Source organism: Rhinolophus sinicus, chromosome 5 (assembly GCF_057876585.1).
Source record: "Rhinolophus sinicus isolate RSI-liver-muscle chromosome 5, RSI-T2T, whole genome shotgun sequence".
In the NCBI taxonomy this organism is placed as follows: domain Eukaryota; kingdom Metazoa; phylum Chordata; class Mammalia; order Chiroptera; family Rhinolophidae; genus Rhinolophus; species Rhinolophus sinicus.
This window is the reverse complement of record NC_142505.1, coordinates 33,614,783-33,633,209: the sequence shown is the minus strand read 5'-3', so window position 1 is coordinate 33,633,209 and position 18,427 is coordinate 33,614,783. Positions and strand designations below refer to the sequence as shown.

Below are 18,427 nucleotides of genomic sequence, written 5' to 3'. Positions count from 1 at the left end.
ATGTTGGACAAAGAGCCTTTTCCTCCTGCCATCCTCCTGCCACCAGAAAAACAGAGGACGGAATGACACAGAAATGTGCCCCTATGTCGTGTCTGTCTGCTCTGTTGCTGGTTGTTTTTTTCCCCCCTGAACATCGTATCCTGGCTGCCAAGGGCTTGTTCCTCATGGGACTGAGTCTTTGGGGGACTGCCATCGCTTTTGGAGTGATGGGGTCTTGGGAGGGAGTGGGTACCTGTGAGAACAGGTTGGTTGTGCATCCTGGTCTCTTAGCAGGCAGGGGAATGCCACGGTGACCAGGATAGTGTGTGAGAATGTGCCCATGCAGGAAAATGTTTCTCTGCCAGTGACAAGCCTGTTCCAGGGGAGTCCCCACCTCTGTGATCATGCTAGCTGAGCACACCTGTCTGTTGCGTGTGTGTGCAAATCCACTATAATGTAGCCTCAGGTGGAACTCTGACCTCAGAGTGGTGAGAGGCGACAGTGCCGACAAACAGAGCCCAGTATCATGGCTGGGGGTGATGTTGGCCGGCGTCCACACACTTACGTGCCTTCGCCTCTCCTGGTGAGCAGGTATTCACCCTCCTCTCAGAAATCTGCTGTTTTTGACTCTATGACATGTTCCTGAAGCTTTGTTCTCAGCCCTCGCTGTGGCTTTGATAGGGCTGGGTGTGCTGTGGTTTCTCAGGAACTCAGCAGCCTCTGAGGGAGGCTGTGGGATGGTCTTCCCGGAGCTGCTGCTGCTGAGGCCAAGTTGGTGGTGGTGGGGTATAGACCGTCTGGATTTCCCTGATCGAGGCCTCCATCCTCATCCTGCCAGGGCACTCGCTCGTTCCCTCTTCAGTCTCCTCACCCAGGTGAATACCAAGACACCGTCCCTCCTCACTGCTCAGTCTCTTCTCTGCTCAAAATCCAGGCAGGGCTGATATCCAAAATGGATCCAGGGTTTCATTTCTCCAAATGGAGATGTTTGGATCTCTGATACGGAGCTGGCTCTGGGCATAATTCTGATGAAAATGAAAGAGTTTATAAGGCTTTGGTAAGTAATTTACTAGCCTTCAAAACTTTGTGGGGAGACAAATGGATATAATAGAAGGAAAAAAATTACCAGTTTCTACAAGGACTTTACAATCCATTTTGATCATTGTACATCTGCCTACTTATATGTAACTGGTCGTGTCATTCACTGAAACTTATTCTTTCCCATTGATTTATTCATCATCAAATATGTGCCCATCGGCTTGTCTCTTCCTCATAAAGTAGCCGCCACATGTCTGTGGTCCTTTCCCTCCTCTACCCCCCTGGCTGACTAGACAGGTATGTGCCTGGTGCCAAGATTGCCCCAGGGCCCACATCACTTAAGGCGGTTGTAATTGCAGTCTGGGCTCAGTGCCCTGTAGGAACAATGGAGAATGTGTAACAGGAGGGACATTCTTTGCCATCAGAAAGATAGATGAGTAGAAGCTAACGAAGAGATGGAGAGAGACTGGAAAGCCCCAGACAGAAGATGGTCCCACCCCCAAAGGCTTTGAGAAAACACATCATCTCACACAGCCATGAATTTTCCACTCAACTACTAATTTCAGCTGCTTATTACTACAGAGGAATGTAGGTAACTGAGAAGGAACCATTGAGGTGAGGAGTTCAGCGAGAGCTGGAGCAGGAGGGTCCTGGAAGCAGGGGTACTTGGCTTGATTTTCATCTAAGAATCCACTGGAGGGTTTTTTTACAAGGTCATGACAGGCTCTGGTCTCCATTTTCAAAAGATCACACTGACAGACTATATGGTTGTGTTTCCGTAAAGCACCAAACAGGCAAATGAACCTGTGTGGCTAGAAGTGGCTGGAAGTCAGGAGAGTCGTTACCCTGCAGGTGGATGGAGACTGAGAAGGGCACCGGGGGGCTTCCAGGAAGCTGGGAATGTCATTTCTTGATCTGGATACTGGTCCCTCAGGTGTCCCCAGTTTGTGAAATTTTATCAAGCTGTACCCTTATGACTTGTGCCTTTTTTGTGTGAATGTTAAAAAATAGGTTGGAAAGAGGAAAGAGTGGGCTTAGGAAAAAGGTAGGAACTTGTAATGGTGGCCAGGTGAGATATGACAGTGACCTAGACTACAGGCAACAGTGGAGATGGAGAGCGTGGGATAGATTCCAGGCTTGGTTTGGAGGGTGGAGCACCAGGGCAAGAACTGGAATTGAGATGAGGAGACAGTTCAGAGTAATGAGAATGGTTTAGGGCAGGAATTTCAGGTACTGACCAGGAGTCAACGCTGAAATGTGTGGGATGCAGTTTACTGCAAGGCCTGGGGTTGAGGAGGGTGGTCTGCACTCTGGCCGTGGACCAGCGGCTTCAGCCTGCCCCCAGGCGTGGATAAATAGGACACCCAGGGCAAACGCATGTAGAGAGACAGGCAAAAGGGCTGAGGACAGACCCAGATACCATCCACATCCAATGGGGAAACACAAAAAGTCCCCCACAAGGATTTTGAAGAAGGAACATTCAAAGATAACCAGAGCATTGGAATGGCAAGTGACATCACAAATGGTGAGGGGGAAACCAGTTGTCAAATACTGCAGAACTTAGATAAAGCAATCATCGGAGAGCCCAGTGATTAGGCAGCTAGGTAACTGGCCATCTTGGTGAAAACAATTTCCATGCCTCCTTCCCCAGATTTTCATAAGATTGAGCAGCTCGGTGGAACAGAATGAGGGCTTAATTTGGCATCAGTTGGCTGCTAATATTTACCAACTAGGTAACATGAGACAATTTTGTAAGCTTGCCTGAAGCTTTTATCATCTATAAACAAAAGGAATCATACCTACCTCCCAGGGCAGTATAAGTATTAATTTTATGCAACAAATATTTATTGAACATTTATTATGTGCCAAACAGTCTGCCAGGTACAGAAGGTACCAGGTGACCAAGGCTGACAAATAAGGAGACAGACATTAATAAGTACACAAACAAGATGATGTGAGGAAAATATACAGCCCCTCAGTGCTTCCCTGTGGCCCTGATCCCGCCTTCTCAGGCAGTGGGATCCCTCCTTCCTGGCTGGCTTCCTGGGGATCAGCGCCCAGTGCCCAGGGTCCTGGGCTCTTCTGGTACCATGTCCCCAGTGCTCACTTTCTCTCTTTCTGAAAAACTAGCTTTCTCTTCTTTCAGGGCAGGAAGAAGAGGGCTTAATCTTCAAACCCTTCAGGAGATAAGGGAAAATAATAACATCCTATCTTGTTACTGCAAGGAATCAGAAGAATATAAAGTAGGTGAAGTTTCCATATTAATACAGCCCGAAGGTTCTTTTCCTGCCAGAAATGGATTCACACAGTTTCCTGGATGGTGCCTTATTAGAACCTAACACATTACTCTGTGCCAACTTCCAAAAAAGTCACTAGTACTCAACCTCCATGAAGGAAAGCTTGTCTGACTTCAAAAAAAGGAAACAACTGGGAATTTCTGAAAGAAGGATTTGGACACCTAGTTACGTAATGTCCGTGATCATTTTGATTCAAAGTTTTTCTTTTTCTGGGAAACCTGAGCACCCTGCTTCTAGCTAATCAGATAAAGTTGTCTCGTCTCCTGTGCTCATGTTTCATCTCTTCCCTTTTATTATTTTATTCTATGATTTCTAAAGCCTAGACTGCAGATCCTGGTCACCTCAGGTGGTCTGTCACCCTTTGCTCTTTCATTTCATCCTCCCTCACAAATGTCACCAGATCAATCCACACATCTGCCTTCTCCATCTCTAGGGCTGAGCCTCTGACAGGCCCCACTGGGAAACAAACAAACAAACTAACCAACCAACAACCACAACCAAAAGTGTTTGAGGATTTCTGTGCCCTGTGTCCCTTCAAACAAGGCCGCTGCAGTGGGAATCGACATGTTTCTTTACAGACAGTTCTCATCTTGATCCTTCCAAAGGTTCCCAGGACGCTGTCTTATCAAAGGCCTTTGCTAACTCATAATAATACAGAACACAAATGTATAAAATAACAACAAAAATTACAGAATGACGTAGGCTGGGACTTCCAGTGTCTGTTTGAATTGCATCTTACGTGGAGGTCTTCAGGTGAGATGTTTAGCTGGGCTGAGTGGACTCAACTTAAAATTGGCTGAAAGAGCCTGGTCTAACCCAGTGTATTTGGGATCTGGCTCCCAGAGCCACGTGGCCAGGACCGCCCCCGCCTCCCCCAGGCAGTGTGAAAGGTGGGAGAGATCCACTTCAGCACTATTCCTCGTGCCTGCTGTGATCTCCTATGGCCTCCTGGCCTCCACTGAGGCTCCAGGTCTCCCTGAGGCAGCTCTCACAGGCTTCAGAGAGAGGCCTCTCTCGGTCATATAAGTATCCTGACAGTAAGGTCGCTCTGTAGACCATAGAGGTTGGCAGTGGGGCACTGGAGAGAAAAATTATAATGGGCGGTGAGAACTGTCAGGGGTATGGTTCACTGGCCTCCCCTCCCAGGTCCGACGCTCCAGCCTAGCTACTTCCCTCTTAAGGAACAAGGAAGCTGTGATGGGAATGTTTTTCTTTTTAGATTGTTTTGATTTTTATACTTCCAAGGGCTCCCAGGACCTTGTCTTCTTAAAGGCATTTTTTAGTTCACAATAATACTAAAGATACCTTTTATTATTGCTGCTGTGAATACAACCAACTTTGACCCTGAACTTTATCTTGCTCAGGCATTCTTCCTGCATGGGAACATATTTGATTTCCTGCATCACTTCTTAAAAGAGACATTCCTCTTTGGGGCCACCGAGCCATGGTTTGGATCCAAAGTCACACCCTAAAGAAGGTACAGGAGGGGTAAGCAGGCCGAGGGGTTGAAGAAAGGCCTTCATTCCAGGACACATCTGAATCTTTATTTTATTTCCTTCTTCTTTTGGCAGGATAGGGGCAAAGGATCCCCATTTCCCCTCCAGCTCTAGGGGGCCTCTCAGGTGGGCCTCAAAGGAGCCAACCCAGACACCCTGGAAAGGGAGGACCCCTTTCAGATCCCTGCATCTTTGAGGTCACTGAGAAATAGCCAGAAGTTACCCTTTCTGAGTTCCCTCCTTTGCCTCATTACATTAGGGCCTCTTGAGCCCCAATCCTCACCTCCCAAGTCTTCCCCATTTGGTGAACTGACAAGCAGGACTGAGAATGGGCTAGGAGGGTAGAAACACTGAAAAGCAGAAATATAAGTGAAGATGGGCAGACACCCAGAGCCAGCACCACTCTCTGGCCATGTGATTTCTGTTGGCGATACACAACCACTTGGGAAGATTCTAGTCAATAAATGAGATATCAGGATGCATGAGGGTAGTGAGGTGGGGGCAGCAGGGTGGTGGCGAAGGACCTGGGTACACTTTTTGGTTTGACTACTTAGTCCACTGACAAATGTATATCGCTTTTGTGTGTGTTTGTTTTTTCCTCGTTGAAAAAGGGGGGACAAAATCATTCATTTGTTTGCTAGACTTAGAATCTGGCAATAGATAGTGTTTATAATTCAAGACTGCAGACTGGGCACTTGTTTGTCTTCCCTCAGCTCCAACACCCTCATTACACTAAAATGAATGAATAACAAAATGGTGAAAACCAATAACAGAAAAAAAAGATTGTGTGTGGATGGAGACGTCAGCGAGGGAGGGTGTGTGGCAGAGGCGGGAGCCCTTCTCCTTTGGCTCTCAGCTTGCTTGCGGCCAAGCGAAGTGATCCAATAATGATACAAATGCGGATAGAACAATTTAAAGTTGGGAGGAGTAGGGAGAGGTGTGGGACATGCAAGGACAAGTGGGCGAAATCCTCTTCTATAATGACATGTGGTTTAAATAAAGATAAATCAAGAAATTGGAGAACAAGCATTGTATTTTGAGATGTGTGCCTGTCATCTGCAGAAAAACTGAAAACAGAGGTGGTTGTCCCTGCACTGCAGTACTGGTGGTGGTTGGAGCTGAGGGCAGAGCTGAGCTTCGTCCTGCTAGGCCCTTCCATAGTACTTGATTTTTAAAACATATGCATGGAATACATTGATTCAAAATAAAGGGAAAGCAATGGAAGAGTGAAAAGAAATGTAAATGGACTTATGAGTACACTGACTGTGAAAAGGAGCTCCAAGTGTTGCTCAAACCCAGTGGAGTGGTTGCCACGGCGGTTCATGGCTGGGGCTTCCCACGAGATATGTGAGCCTCAGCGGGGTTCCTTTCTGCGGTGCCTAGAGACAGTGTGTCTCTGTCTGTCTGTCTGTCTATCTGTCTGACTGGAGACAGAAGGAACAGAATGGACTCTGGGGCCAGATTTTGACTCCCACAGGTTGGACGAACTAAAGCAAGAGGCACCTTGGAGTCTCTTCTCCTCCCTCAGGGAGCTTCAGGGGGACCCTCAGCACACTGAACTCTGCCTGCATTGCTGGGAAGGGTGACAGTAAGGTTTCACTGGGCTCTTCTTTGCTCTTTCTCTTCTCTCTCTCCCACCCTGTCTCCTTCCCTTCCTCTCTCCCTTCCTGCTTTCTGAAGAATAGTTCATTTAGATTGCTGACAGTTGCCTTTTATGAATAGAAGCAGTTGTTCCAAAGTAGGAGGTCACAACCTGTGTCGTAGTCCAGTCCCATCTCCTGCTCGTGAATGATTTTCTTCCCACTCCTGGGCTCTCTCAGTATATTAAATTATCTCAGAGACATCACATTCCAGTGGCCATACGGCATCAGGTAAATTTTCTAGAGGATACACATGAACAAAATCAGAGTTGGTTGGCAGCAGAATCAGTGGTTAAACAGGTAAAAACCCTGTGGGGATCACATTTCAGACCTTCTGCCCAGGGTCCCTATAACCATGATTAGAGGGCCTCCGATTATAGTTCCAATGTTTAGTTTGGAAAAGTAGGTCATGGGTGTGTAGAGCAAAGGAAACCAGGTGTACACTTTGACTCTTTCTCATTCATCCTGAGCTGTCAGGGTTTCCCTCCTGGTCCTGGTTTCTCCTTTATGGTATTACTTACATCTCTGAAGCTTGGCTGGGGCATGGCACCCCACTCCGAACCTTCACTTGGCATCTCAGCATCTTTGTAACCTTTCTTAGCTTTTGACACAGATAGAAAAAGGCTCCTCTTTATGAGAAGAAGGATCTTCAACCAATTTCCCTGCTTCCTTCCTCTCCACACTTCCTCTTTATGTTCCCTAGGATTAGAGAAAGAATGAAGCTGTGAGCATGAGCATTTGACATCACAGAGCTTTCTGCCCATCGTGCCCTGCAAAAATGTTCTTCCCCGTGCATTAGCTTTCTCTTCTAGCTTCCGTCTATAAGATGTGCCTAAAGATGTGTAGTTTAACACACACACACACACACACACACACACACACACACACCTAGATGTTTACATTAGCACACACACACAAACTTAGATATTTACCTGGGTTTTGACCCTTTCAAAGTGGGCCCCTTGAATAAACAAATTTATTCCAATACTAAAAAAATACTATTTGTGAATTTTTTTTCAAAGCCTCAGAACATTATTTTGAATACTGTCATGGTTGCGAATCTTTTTAAAATTAAGTTTTCCTTAGATTGATTTTATTGAGGCATAATTTACATACAATAAAATGCACAGATTTTAAATGATTGGTGAGTTTTCACAATTGTGGTGTAAATACCATCACAATCAAAATATAAAATATTTCTACCACCCCAGAACATCCCTTATACATAAATGCAAAAATTTAACTTTTTAGTTTGGGTTTAGAAATATCCAAAAATGATTTGGGCCAAGTAAATAAGCGGGGGCAACTAAGCTCACAAAAGCCATTTTGTGCCTTGTAAATTTTGTGGCTTACAGACTGATTGAAAGCAACCCTGAAGAAAGAATTCATAAATGATTGAGGACAGATCATTGGAACGAATCTGCAGCTTCCCGAGTGGCTGCTCTGATGGACGTATATTCTGGAGCAAGGGTTCATCGTTAGAATATTTAAAGATACACTCGTTCACTTGGCAATGATTGAGCCCTGATTATGGACCTTGCAACAGGGATGTGGTGTCTTAAAAAACACATCATCTTAGCTCCATGAAATCTCCATGCTGGAGGGAGAGAAGAGGGGTCAATACATGAGGAATCAAATGCATGATGTAATTTTAGGAAGGGATAGTGCTTTGAAAAAGAAAAATGTATTAGGAAATAGCAAATGATGGTGTGCTATTTTAAAGAAGATAATACAGCCCCTGTAACATATCTTTATTTTCTTTTCCTTTTGTGAAGAAATCACAAGACTCAGATTTTACCATAGCTGTTTTCCAAAAGGGACATGGTATCCTTCCCTCAAGTATATTTTGCAGAATACTAGTATCTGTTAAATAAAAACAAATAAATAAAAAGTGTATGTGTTGGGGGGGTGTCCTGTGGTTAAAGAAGTATGGAGACATTTGCATAAAATAAAGTTAAGCAGTTCTTTACTGAAGTTTTTCTCAGAGGTTTGAGTATGCTAATGTGAATTATAAATATTCATGAGGGAAGACTATACTATGCAACGTTTTCCAAACTTTTTTCTCTTGGGAATCCTTTCCACTTGGAGCATCTCAAGCAAGTGGTATTCTGGGGAACACATTCTGGGGATTTCTGTTCTAGAGTTCTCAGGCTACAGGAGAACTGAAAGCAACAGGTAGGTCCAGTTCCTTGGGCAAGAGGAGGGAGTGGAGGAAGCCTCTACATAATAAATATCCTTCAGTATGTGGGCCAGGCAGGGTGCCAGGTTCTTTGGACACAATCTCCGTGCAAGCCTCACAACAGCAACGTGAGCAGGTGTTATCAGCATCTTTTCAGCCTATCTTAGCTTCTTGGCTAAAAAGATAGCTCCCATTTACTAGCGGGGAGCCCACGGTCAGAGAGGTCAGATACGTAGCCAAAGGTCAGGTCATTCCTCACACAGTTAAGATTTCAACCTAGACTTGTTCGACTCCAAAACCCAAACCATCAAAACCCGTAACACAGATGGTGGAGGGAGGGTTGCAACCCAACTAGCAAACTGTTTCCTTCTCCCACCAATACATCTACATGTACTCTTAAATCCCATGTTCTCCTCCAGGGTTGGATTTCTAGTTCTGCATTGTGTCAACTGTCTGTTGCTCCATCTCATGCTGGCCATGGTCAGCTCAAGCAGCCTGGGTCATGGTCCTAGGGCCCCATCCATGTAAGCTCAGTAGATGGGGCCAGATGTCTAAGGCCATGAGTAGCCCTGGCCAGAAAGCCCTGATGGAACTATCCACCCACTTATTTCTCTTCTCCTGTCATTTTCTCCCTAACTTTACCTCCCTTGCAACCACATATCTCATCTGCTTCTCCATCTGCTGAATCCACTGGAATGTGAGGGCCCAGATATATGCCAGCATTTCTGCCAGGGCACGCACAAGGCCCCCAGACCTGACAGGGCTGCAGTGGCCAAAAGCTAGTGATGATGTTGGTTCTGTGAAGGTGTGTGGGATGTGAAAAGGGGCGAGCTGACTCTAGGCGGAGTCTTCTACCTCATATCTGGGGGTAGAAAATGGGGAATTGCTGTGTGTACTGGAAAGAGCAAAGGCGTGTCTTTCAGGAAAAGATCTGAGACATATATATTTTTTTTTTTTCCACTGTCCTCACCTTCCTCTCAAGAGACTGCTGGGAAATTTGGTAGAGATTAGTCACTCCTGTTAAGTCATTACTAATTTAGTTAGAGGGAGACAGGTCTTTTTTGAGCTTTATGCTCAGATACTCAGGTGTTTCAAGACTAAACTCACTGTCCTCCCTCTACTTCTCTTCCGGGGCCCCGATCTCCACACACAGCCTTGCCCCCTTCCCGGTCCTCAAGCCAGCACACTGTCCCTTTTGTTCCACCTTGAATGAATGACAGCCTGGTCAACTCAACCTCTGCAGGAGCCCTGCCCTGGCCTTCGGTCCAGCCCTCCTAGTCTCTCCCCCAGGCTGTTATGACAGTCCTCACTCCTCTGCTGCACGCTGCCCTTCATTCCAGCCATGTGCCAAGCCATTAGATGCCTCTGTGCAGAAGTCAGCAATAGGGTGCTGGCACTTTTGGAAGCAACCTTGAACTAGATGCTTAAATGAGCCCCTGCTGGGCAAGGGGTCCCCTGATAGGTAAGGAAGAGTTATCCAGACAAAGAAGGGGAAGATGGTTCTGCAGATTGTGATCCAAGACACAGACAATGAATGTGTGCTGTGAGAAACTTGAGTAGTATGACCTTGAAAAAGAAGGGCAAGGTGTGTGGCAATAGGTGTTGCAGCTATTTAGTGCTGTGTAACAAAGCAACCCCAAACTTAGTGCTGAAAACAATGACACATTTCGTTTGCTCATGAACCTGCCATCTCTTGTAAGGCTTGGTGGGGATAGCTCATGTCTGTTCCACCTGGCAGTGAAGGCTGGGGATGGAATTCTCCGAAGGCCACTCCATAACATGATGCTGGCTGGAGGCTCAGACGTTAGCTGGAACACCAACCTGTGGCCGCTCCTTACAATGTGACGTCTGTATTCTTAGGGTCCCAAGAGAAAAAGAGGCAGATAGATTCTTTATCGACTCTCAGGGCTTAGCCTCAGAAGTCACACAGCCTCATTTCTGCTTCATTTTCTTCATTAGAAGCAAGGAGCTAAGATGGGCCCATATTGAAGGGGAGGGAACAGAGAGACCCCACTTTTAGATGAAGGAATGTCATTGTCACATTGTAAGAGGTGTACATGGAATGGGAGATAATGGTGTAGCCATTTTTGTTCAATACAATCAGCCACGACAGAGTACGGAGCCACAGAGTCAGGCATGGTTTAGGACCTGCAGCGTTTGGAATATCAAGGACATTGGTGTGTTTTTTTCAGGTGTTCAATTCTGTATTACATCATCTATAAAGACATTGGTTTTTATCATGTAGGAAGTGGGAAGCCAGCGAGAAGTGTTCATTTATGTGTCATGTGCCCACCCTTGTGTTTGAGGAAGCTCTTCTGGGGTGGTGGGATGGAAGGCTTGATGGGGCAGACAGGAGACCTGTAAGAGGCTATTTCAGTAATCCAGGCGAGTGAGGAAGTGGCCGGAGGCAAGGCCTAACTTGGAGATAAAGGGCAGGTCAAGACAGAAACACCAAGAAGAAATCACAAGGCTTAGCAATGATGCCAAATGCCTGGGGTTAAAGAACAGGGACATCTAGGAGGAGTCCAGGTTTCTAGCTTGGGGAACTGAGTGAAGATGATGGCACATGAAGGAAAAACGGGAGAGGTTTGTGGGGGAGAATGATGAGCCCTATTGGGGAAGTGATTAGTCTGAGGGATCTGAGAGTGTCCACGTGGGCACATCTGGCGGACAGTGGGATGGATTTGAGTGGAAATCTCTGGGAAAGTCCTAGATGAGATAGTGAGATGTGGAAATCCCACAAATGGGATTTCCAATGAATGTGTGTAGAAAGGGTGCCTTGTCCAGAGAAGGGGACCACAGGCAGTTTGGGGGGGCATTAGCCTTTAGGAGATGACAAGAAGAGGGTCTGGCAAGGCATCCCTTGATCAAATTGCCTCTTCCCTGAATTTGGCCTGGACCAGGGACTCAGGACTTAAGAATGCTCTGATGCCCTCTGTCCGTGGAAAACCATCTGACCTAAGCAAATCGCCTCACTCTCCCCGTCACCATCTTGTGTTGCTTTCCCCTTAACCTGGTCCATCATTCCTGTCTTCCTTTCTGTCTTCTAGTGGAAACTCCTATAGATTAGAGAGGTCTGTGGCTTGTTTTTCTTTTCCTAATCTTCACATATTGCCGTGTGCACACAAATGGTCAGTGCCAAAATACGTCCTCTAGTCTCATCAGAACCCACTTTGATCATTATCAGATTCTGCTGGAGGAGCTTTTCCAAATGACACATTTGGGACTTTCCTCCCACCAATTTTGAATCAGTCAGGCCTGGCCTCTTTACTGCAAAGACACTCCCCCCACACACCAGGTGATTAGGAATCAAAGCTGAGTTAAGAACCACTGATTTAGCCCAATTACCTCACAGGTGGGGAAACCAAGGGCCCAGGAGGGCGGAAACCGGAGGAGGTTGCCCCGTGGTGTGAAAGGCAGGCCCAGAACTCTCCTCTCGGGCATCTCAAGGGCAGCCCCTAAGCCCCGAGGGCCTGCTCCATGCAGGCTGCTATGCTAGGTACTCAGGTTCTCCATCTCTGGACTTCAGTTTCCCCGTTTGTAAAAGGGAGTGGAACTAGATCATTTTCACAAATACCTTTATCTCAAAGTAGTACGAATTCCCGTTTATGAAATGATGCGGAGTGGAGCCTTCCTAGGGAGGGCTGCTTCTGCCACTGCCACTAGTGAGGAGTGAGATGGCCATGTAGGCTCAGGGCAGGTGGCCATTTAGAGAGGTGTCTGGTTTCACGGATGTGATGACTTCCTGGGACTTCGAAGCTGCGAGTATGGATGCGTGGGCAGGCAGCCGGCGCTGGGCCCTGTCAGGAGCCCAGGCTGGCCTCACACAGTCTCTGTCTGCCCTAGGAAAGGAAATCTCAGCTCTGATCCCACAGCCCTGAGCCCGTGTGGCACCTCACTCCTCAGAGGGGCTAGGATCAGCTTTACAAGGAAACAGAAATGAAAGTGGAGCCCCAGTTGCTCTCCTGAGATGCCAGCCCTTCAATTAAGAGAACTTTGGCAGACTATGAAACATAACGGCACGCCACCCTTCCCTGGAGGAAAAGTGCAATCTCCAAAAGGGGCACCTTCGAGGGGAAGGGGGTTAGGGAGGTGGGACTCCTGGCTCTGAGCTTGCTCTGGCCTGGCCCAACCGTTGAGGACCCAGGAGAGCCTGGCGCTCAGCCTGGAACTGATTCCAGATGCCACAAATCCCTGTCCACCCTCCCTGCTGTGTATCTGTCCCCATCAACCACAGAATTCACATTTACTCATACCCACAGGACAAGGTAATGGGGCAGGATGAGATGCAGAGACAATGGGCTGGGCCTTCCCCGGACCCTTATCATCCATCCAGGGTAGGAGCCAGCCTGATCACAGATACCCCTGGTAAGAAGCTCAGGGACATTCATTTAAACCAGGGGGTTTGGTGCATCATTGGGGTATTAGAGGTGGGTCTTGGTGGATAGGTGTTGCTGGGGGCGGGGGGAATGGAGTTCAGGTGAAGAGGACTGGAACAATGCGGCCTAGGGCTTGTTATTGGCCCTGGAAGTGACCTGAACTGGCTGGAGAGTGACCTTCAGCTCTTACAAGACACAGGACGGAGGACAGCGCAGCCGCCTGCAGAGAATAATTCAAGTGCTGCTGCTGATTAGTCAGGCCTTTCCCGGGGCTTCTCCAACCCTGTGGTTTCCCGGGACATTTATGGCAACAGTAATCAGAATGGCAGGAATGATAGGAATGGCTGATACGCACTGAGTGAGTCCCACTGGTATAATGATGGCATTTCACCCTCAGGACCACCTGATAAAGTCAGTGTACCCAAGTAACGGGTGAGAAAACAGCCAGGGAACAGAATGGCAGGCCCCGGCAGGCGGCCAGGGCTCACTGTCCAGGGCCTTATGGACCGAGGTGTCTCCCCCAGGTGTTCGTGCTCTGCCATGGCCTCCTGCAGCTCTGCCAGCTCCTGTACAGCGCCTACTTCAAGAGCAGCCTCACCACCATCGAGAAGCGCTTCGGCCTCTCCAGTTCTTCCTCGGGTCTCATTTCCAGCTTGAATGAGGTAAGCTGGAGGTTCTGGTCCATCTGACCCCACTTGTGCATACCTGACTGCGGGGTCGGGGCGGGGGAGAGGGGGTGCTCCAGCAGGATCAGAGGGATGGGGAGCGGGGATGGACACATGGGGAAAGGCGACAGCCAGATGCAACGGGCGTGGTGGAAGCAGCTACATTTCCTGAGGCGTCCCTGCTCCAGGCACTGAGCTGAGAGCGTCTGGTGGCGCCTGACCTGGGGTCTCCTCTCGACAGCCCTGTGAGCAGGTGCCCTGCTCCTCCCACCTGAGGGATGAGGGCACTGGGTCTCAGCAAGCACGGCAGTTTGCCCCAGGTGTGCAGGGCTGTCGCCTCCAAACTCTGGGCCTCTAATTGAGTTCTGTGATCACCCATGAGTTTATGTGGCCTCTGCCCATGCCCAGTCCAAGGGGAGGTGAGCCCCAGGACTACAGGTGGGGAAGCAGCCCCAGGCCCAGGACCTTCTGTCTTATGAGCATTACAGGAGCCAGAGCTGCTCAATGGCTCTGACTCCCAGAAAGGTTAGATCTCTGTGACTTCCCAGCAATGTGGGTTTCACAGTCCCTCAATGACTGTACATCAAAGTTAGAGAAGATAGAGTGGGCCGAGAGGCTGGGGATGGGAGGTCAGACGGCAGAGTCAGCCAGGCAAGGAGATGGGGCTCCCAGGCCTGGCGTCTCTCTTCTCTCCATGAGGCCCACTGCTCTGGGATGGAGGCAGTGGCCTCCGCATCCCGGGAGCCCAGTTTTTCCTCTGGAACATAATTAGATCTTTTCTTGACTTAGTGAAATTCGATGTAGTAATTTAGAGACTGGAGCTCTCCCAAGATAGCTTCTAAGATGGAGCTATAACAGAGGATGGGCCTAACACTGCCCTCCCCCTCCAGTCACCACCTTTCAGTCTCCCCACCCCCCAGCCTGCTGCCCCTTTGCCCTTCACGCCTCCTCCACCCTCGATGGCCCACACAGCAGTGCCCCTCAAGTGCCCTCCCTTATGCCAAGTCCCCCCTGCAGTTCTAGGAGGAGGGGCCTCTTCATAGTCACGTTTTCCAGACAAGGAAACTGGCCTCAGGAAGTCTAAGTAGCCATCCCAGGTTGGCCACATGTGTGCACACAGTGCAGCCAGGGTCTGAACCTGGGTCTTTCTCATGGCTGCCGTGCTAAGGCCTTCCTCTGAATCCCCAACCCATCTCCTCTATCACCTCGCCCCAGTCCCATGTCCACAAATCTTGTCTTCCAAGCACATCGCTGGAGCCTCTACTGGTCTCCTGTGTGCACGTACTCCCCTTCATGAGCTAGTCCCCCACACCTGTGACGTGCCCATCCCTGTACACATATAGACCCATGGCCCATCCTGTTGGCCTGATGGGCCTCAGATGCCCTCCTCTGAACTCCCAGTCCCCGTGTATGCCTTCACTGCTTTCTGTGTGTGTGTGTGTGTGTGTGTGTGTGTGTGTGTGTGTGTGTGTGAATGAGAGAGAGAGAGAGAGAGAGAGAGAGAGAGAGAGAGAGAGAGAGAGAGAGAGAGCACATGCGGGTGTCTCTATCTGAGTGTGCGTCTGGAGCTTCCCAGTGGTACCCAGTGATGGAGTCTACCTCTTCATGTAGATTGTACTCTCCTACAGGACAGGGACCTAGCACCCCTCACACAGAATGAACCCTCCTAAATATTGGCCTATGACTTTGATAATGCCCCTGCCACGTGTTGCCCTCACTCATGAAGGACATAGGGAAAACAAATCTCTGACATTTGTGTCACTAACAATCCTATCCCATGACCCTGGAAGGCATTACTAATCTACCACAGTTCTCCTTGCTGCTGAGTCCAGACTCTGAATCCTCCTCACAGTTTTCTAGGCACATCTACTGATCAGTGTCAGAGCTGCCATGTAAGGTAACCCTCTCTTCCACCACAGATTATGATAGCCAAATCTATGATCCTCCATGGTTAAATTTTCATTTATATTTTTTCTTTAGGCTTGGAACAAAAACATAGACCTAGGAACAATTGGATTTTTCAAGGGACAAGGAATAGCCAGCAGGGACATGTGGCAGAGCATATGACAGCAGGTTGATCAGGCAAATAAGGGGCATAATATTTCCACAGGCTATAGTTCAATGAAAAATGAAAAGAATTCACCCATTACATCTTCTCTTTCCCAAACTCAGAAGAGATTTTCAACAATCTGGTTTTAAACCATAGGTGTGGTTTGAGACAAATACCATAAAAAAGTTCATTCCTCAGACCTAACAATCCTGTGTGTGTGACCACACGTATGTGTGTATGTGTGTTTGTATATCTGGGTCTGTGTGTGTCTGAATATTTGTGTGTGTCTTTGTGTGTGACTATGTGTATGTATCTGTGATCTGTGTATTTGTGTGTGTGTGTGTGTGTGTGTGTGTCTGTCTGTCTGTGTCTGTAGTGGGGATGAAGGAGTGTACAGTGTAGAGAAGACAGGACAGGAATTTAGCCAAGGGTTTTCTACTACTTTCCCTTTAATTCTGATGTAGGCCTTTAGAAACTGACAGAGTAGTAAAGTAGGGGTCTTATCAGGAGAGCAGAGGGCAGCTAAACCAGGGGGAACTTTCATGGTCAGGCTCGAGGCTCCCAGCTTTTGTGGTAGACAATGGCTTTTTGAGGAAAGCTGGAGCAGGATGAACAGTCTCGTGAAGATGAACCCTCTGGAAGAGATGACTGGGAGACACTAGAGGTGGAGGACAGTGCATCCAGATGTTGGCTGGCTGGTAGGCTGTGCCACTAAACCAGGCTTGAGAGGTTGGGGAAGAAGATGGACTCCAGCGATACTTGAAAAGAACAACAACAACAAAGACAGTATTTGGCAGCTGCTTGAGTGCAGGATTGAAGGCACTACCTACCATGCATGAGGAGGCTGCCTGTCAGAAGCCTAAGGGATGTGAGAAGAGAACCAGGCCTGGTGGAGGGGAAGGTGAGGCCATCTGGCACGTGGTGCGTAGCCAGGCCAGCCAGGGGGCATGAGTCTTCAGGCTGCAGCTCAGACTCAAAGCCTTATGGGGCTCAGCTGGTGAGGTGAAGGGGAGCCAATGGCTGCGTATAAAAGGCCAGCGCCAGAAGGAGGAGCTTGGCTAACAGAGAAGACTTTAGGCATCATGCCCTGTGAAGCAGTGGCTTTTTTTGCTCACATCTATAGGCCAGACCTGAGCACACAAAGTCAGTGTCCTAGAGAAACCCCACCTTTAATGCCTCTCGTGAAACTGCCCTGGGGCCTCTTTGGTTTGAGACCTTGATGGACAGGTATGTGTTATAATACAAATGGGCTTTGAAACAACTTTCAGATGGTCTAACAGGAAGTTCACAGAGCTCTTTTAGGGGCCACTTCAGGTCTGAGGGCTGGACTGCAGAGGTTTCATCAGCAAGGACAGCTTCATTTTTAAAAATATATTTGAGAAAACTTGTCTTTTCAAAGGAGCTCCACTCTAAAGAGAAGCCAGCATCAGTCATAACAGCCGTGGAGGTCCTCACTTCCCTTGAGAAACAAGCACAGGCCCTCAGAGAGTGCTGGAACGGCCTCCCCAGATGGGCGGGGACCCCGGTCCTTCCTCCCTGAGCCCCCTTTGGGCCTTCCTCCATTCCTCACCCTGACCTTTTAAAGTCAGCCTGTTGTCTTAGTTGATAAGGTCCAATGTTTACAATCATCTTATATAAAACTAGGAGGGAACAAAAAGGAAATAAAATCTAAGAAGCTTAAGAATAAAGCGTTGTTTCCTGTTTCAGACAGATGAAAATCTGCTCATATATCATTCTAATGATAAATATGACATTTATTTTTAGGAGTAAATGAAACTAACGGTAGTTCAGATTACAATAAGAAAAATAAAGTTGTGGGAGGAGTGGTGGTTATATTTTAAATAACTTTACACTTTAAATTATATTTAAATTATAAGCATATTTAAATATAATTTGAATTATTAAATATAATTTAAAATATACACTGTGTTTAAAATATAACTTAATTATTTGTTATAAATATAAGTTATATTTCAATAACTCCTTTTTATTGAGATATATTTACAATTAAACATTATATTAGTTTCAGGTGTACAACATAATGATTCTATATTTGTATGTCTTGCGAAATGATCACCACAGTAAGGCTAGTCAACACCCAGGACCTCACATAGTTATACATTTTTTTTCCTTGTGATGTGATTATACTTTTAAATATTCAATACAGCATAATTAACTATAGTCACCATGCTGTACATTGCATCCCCGTGACTTACTTATTTTATAACTGGAACTTTGTACCTTTTGACCCCCTTCACCCATTTCACCCACCCCCACCCACCTTTTTCAGAGGAGGCCTTAATGAGAATGTTCAATCTGAGCAGAGATCTAAAGTAGCTTCAATGAGAAGGGAGCCTGTGGACATGGAGGAGGGAGAGGCCGCAGAGGGAACAGCAAGTACAAAGGCCTGAGGAAGGCAGCAGGTGCTGTGTTTAAAGAGCAGCTGGAGGCAGGGTGGCTGGAGTGGAGGGAGGGAGAAGGGCAGAGGTAGGAGAGAAGATGAGAGTGGTAGCAGGGAAGGGGGCAGGCTCCGCAGGGAAGAAGACTGCTTTTTACAGTTGTGGGTTTGAGCAGAGGGAACATGGTCTGACACTTCAACAGGACCACTCTGGCTGCTGGGTGGAGAATAGACTGCAGTGAGGCAAGAGTGGAGCCCAGGAGCCCAGTTAGGAGGCAACTACAGTAATTCAGACAGGATATGATG

At 47.6% G+C, this 18,427-nt stretch overlaps 1 protein-coding gene across 1 annotated transcript in view; it reads left to right on the top strand.

Annotated features, from left to right (window-relative positions):
- SLCO2A1 (solute carrier organic anion transporter family member 2A1) overlaps nt 1–18,427 on the top strand; it is an 81,519-nt gene that overhangs the window by 22,904 nt on the left and 40,188 nt on the right. The window contains exon 2 of the mRNA XM_074312861.2: nt 13,533–13,670. Within this exon, the coding sequence (XP_074168962.2) occupies nt 13,533–13,670 (138 nt within the window). The remainder of the gene's footprint in view (nt 1–13,532; nt 13,671–18,427) is intronic.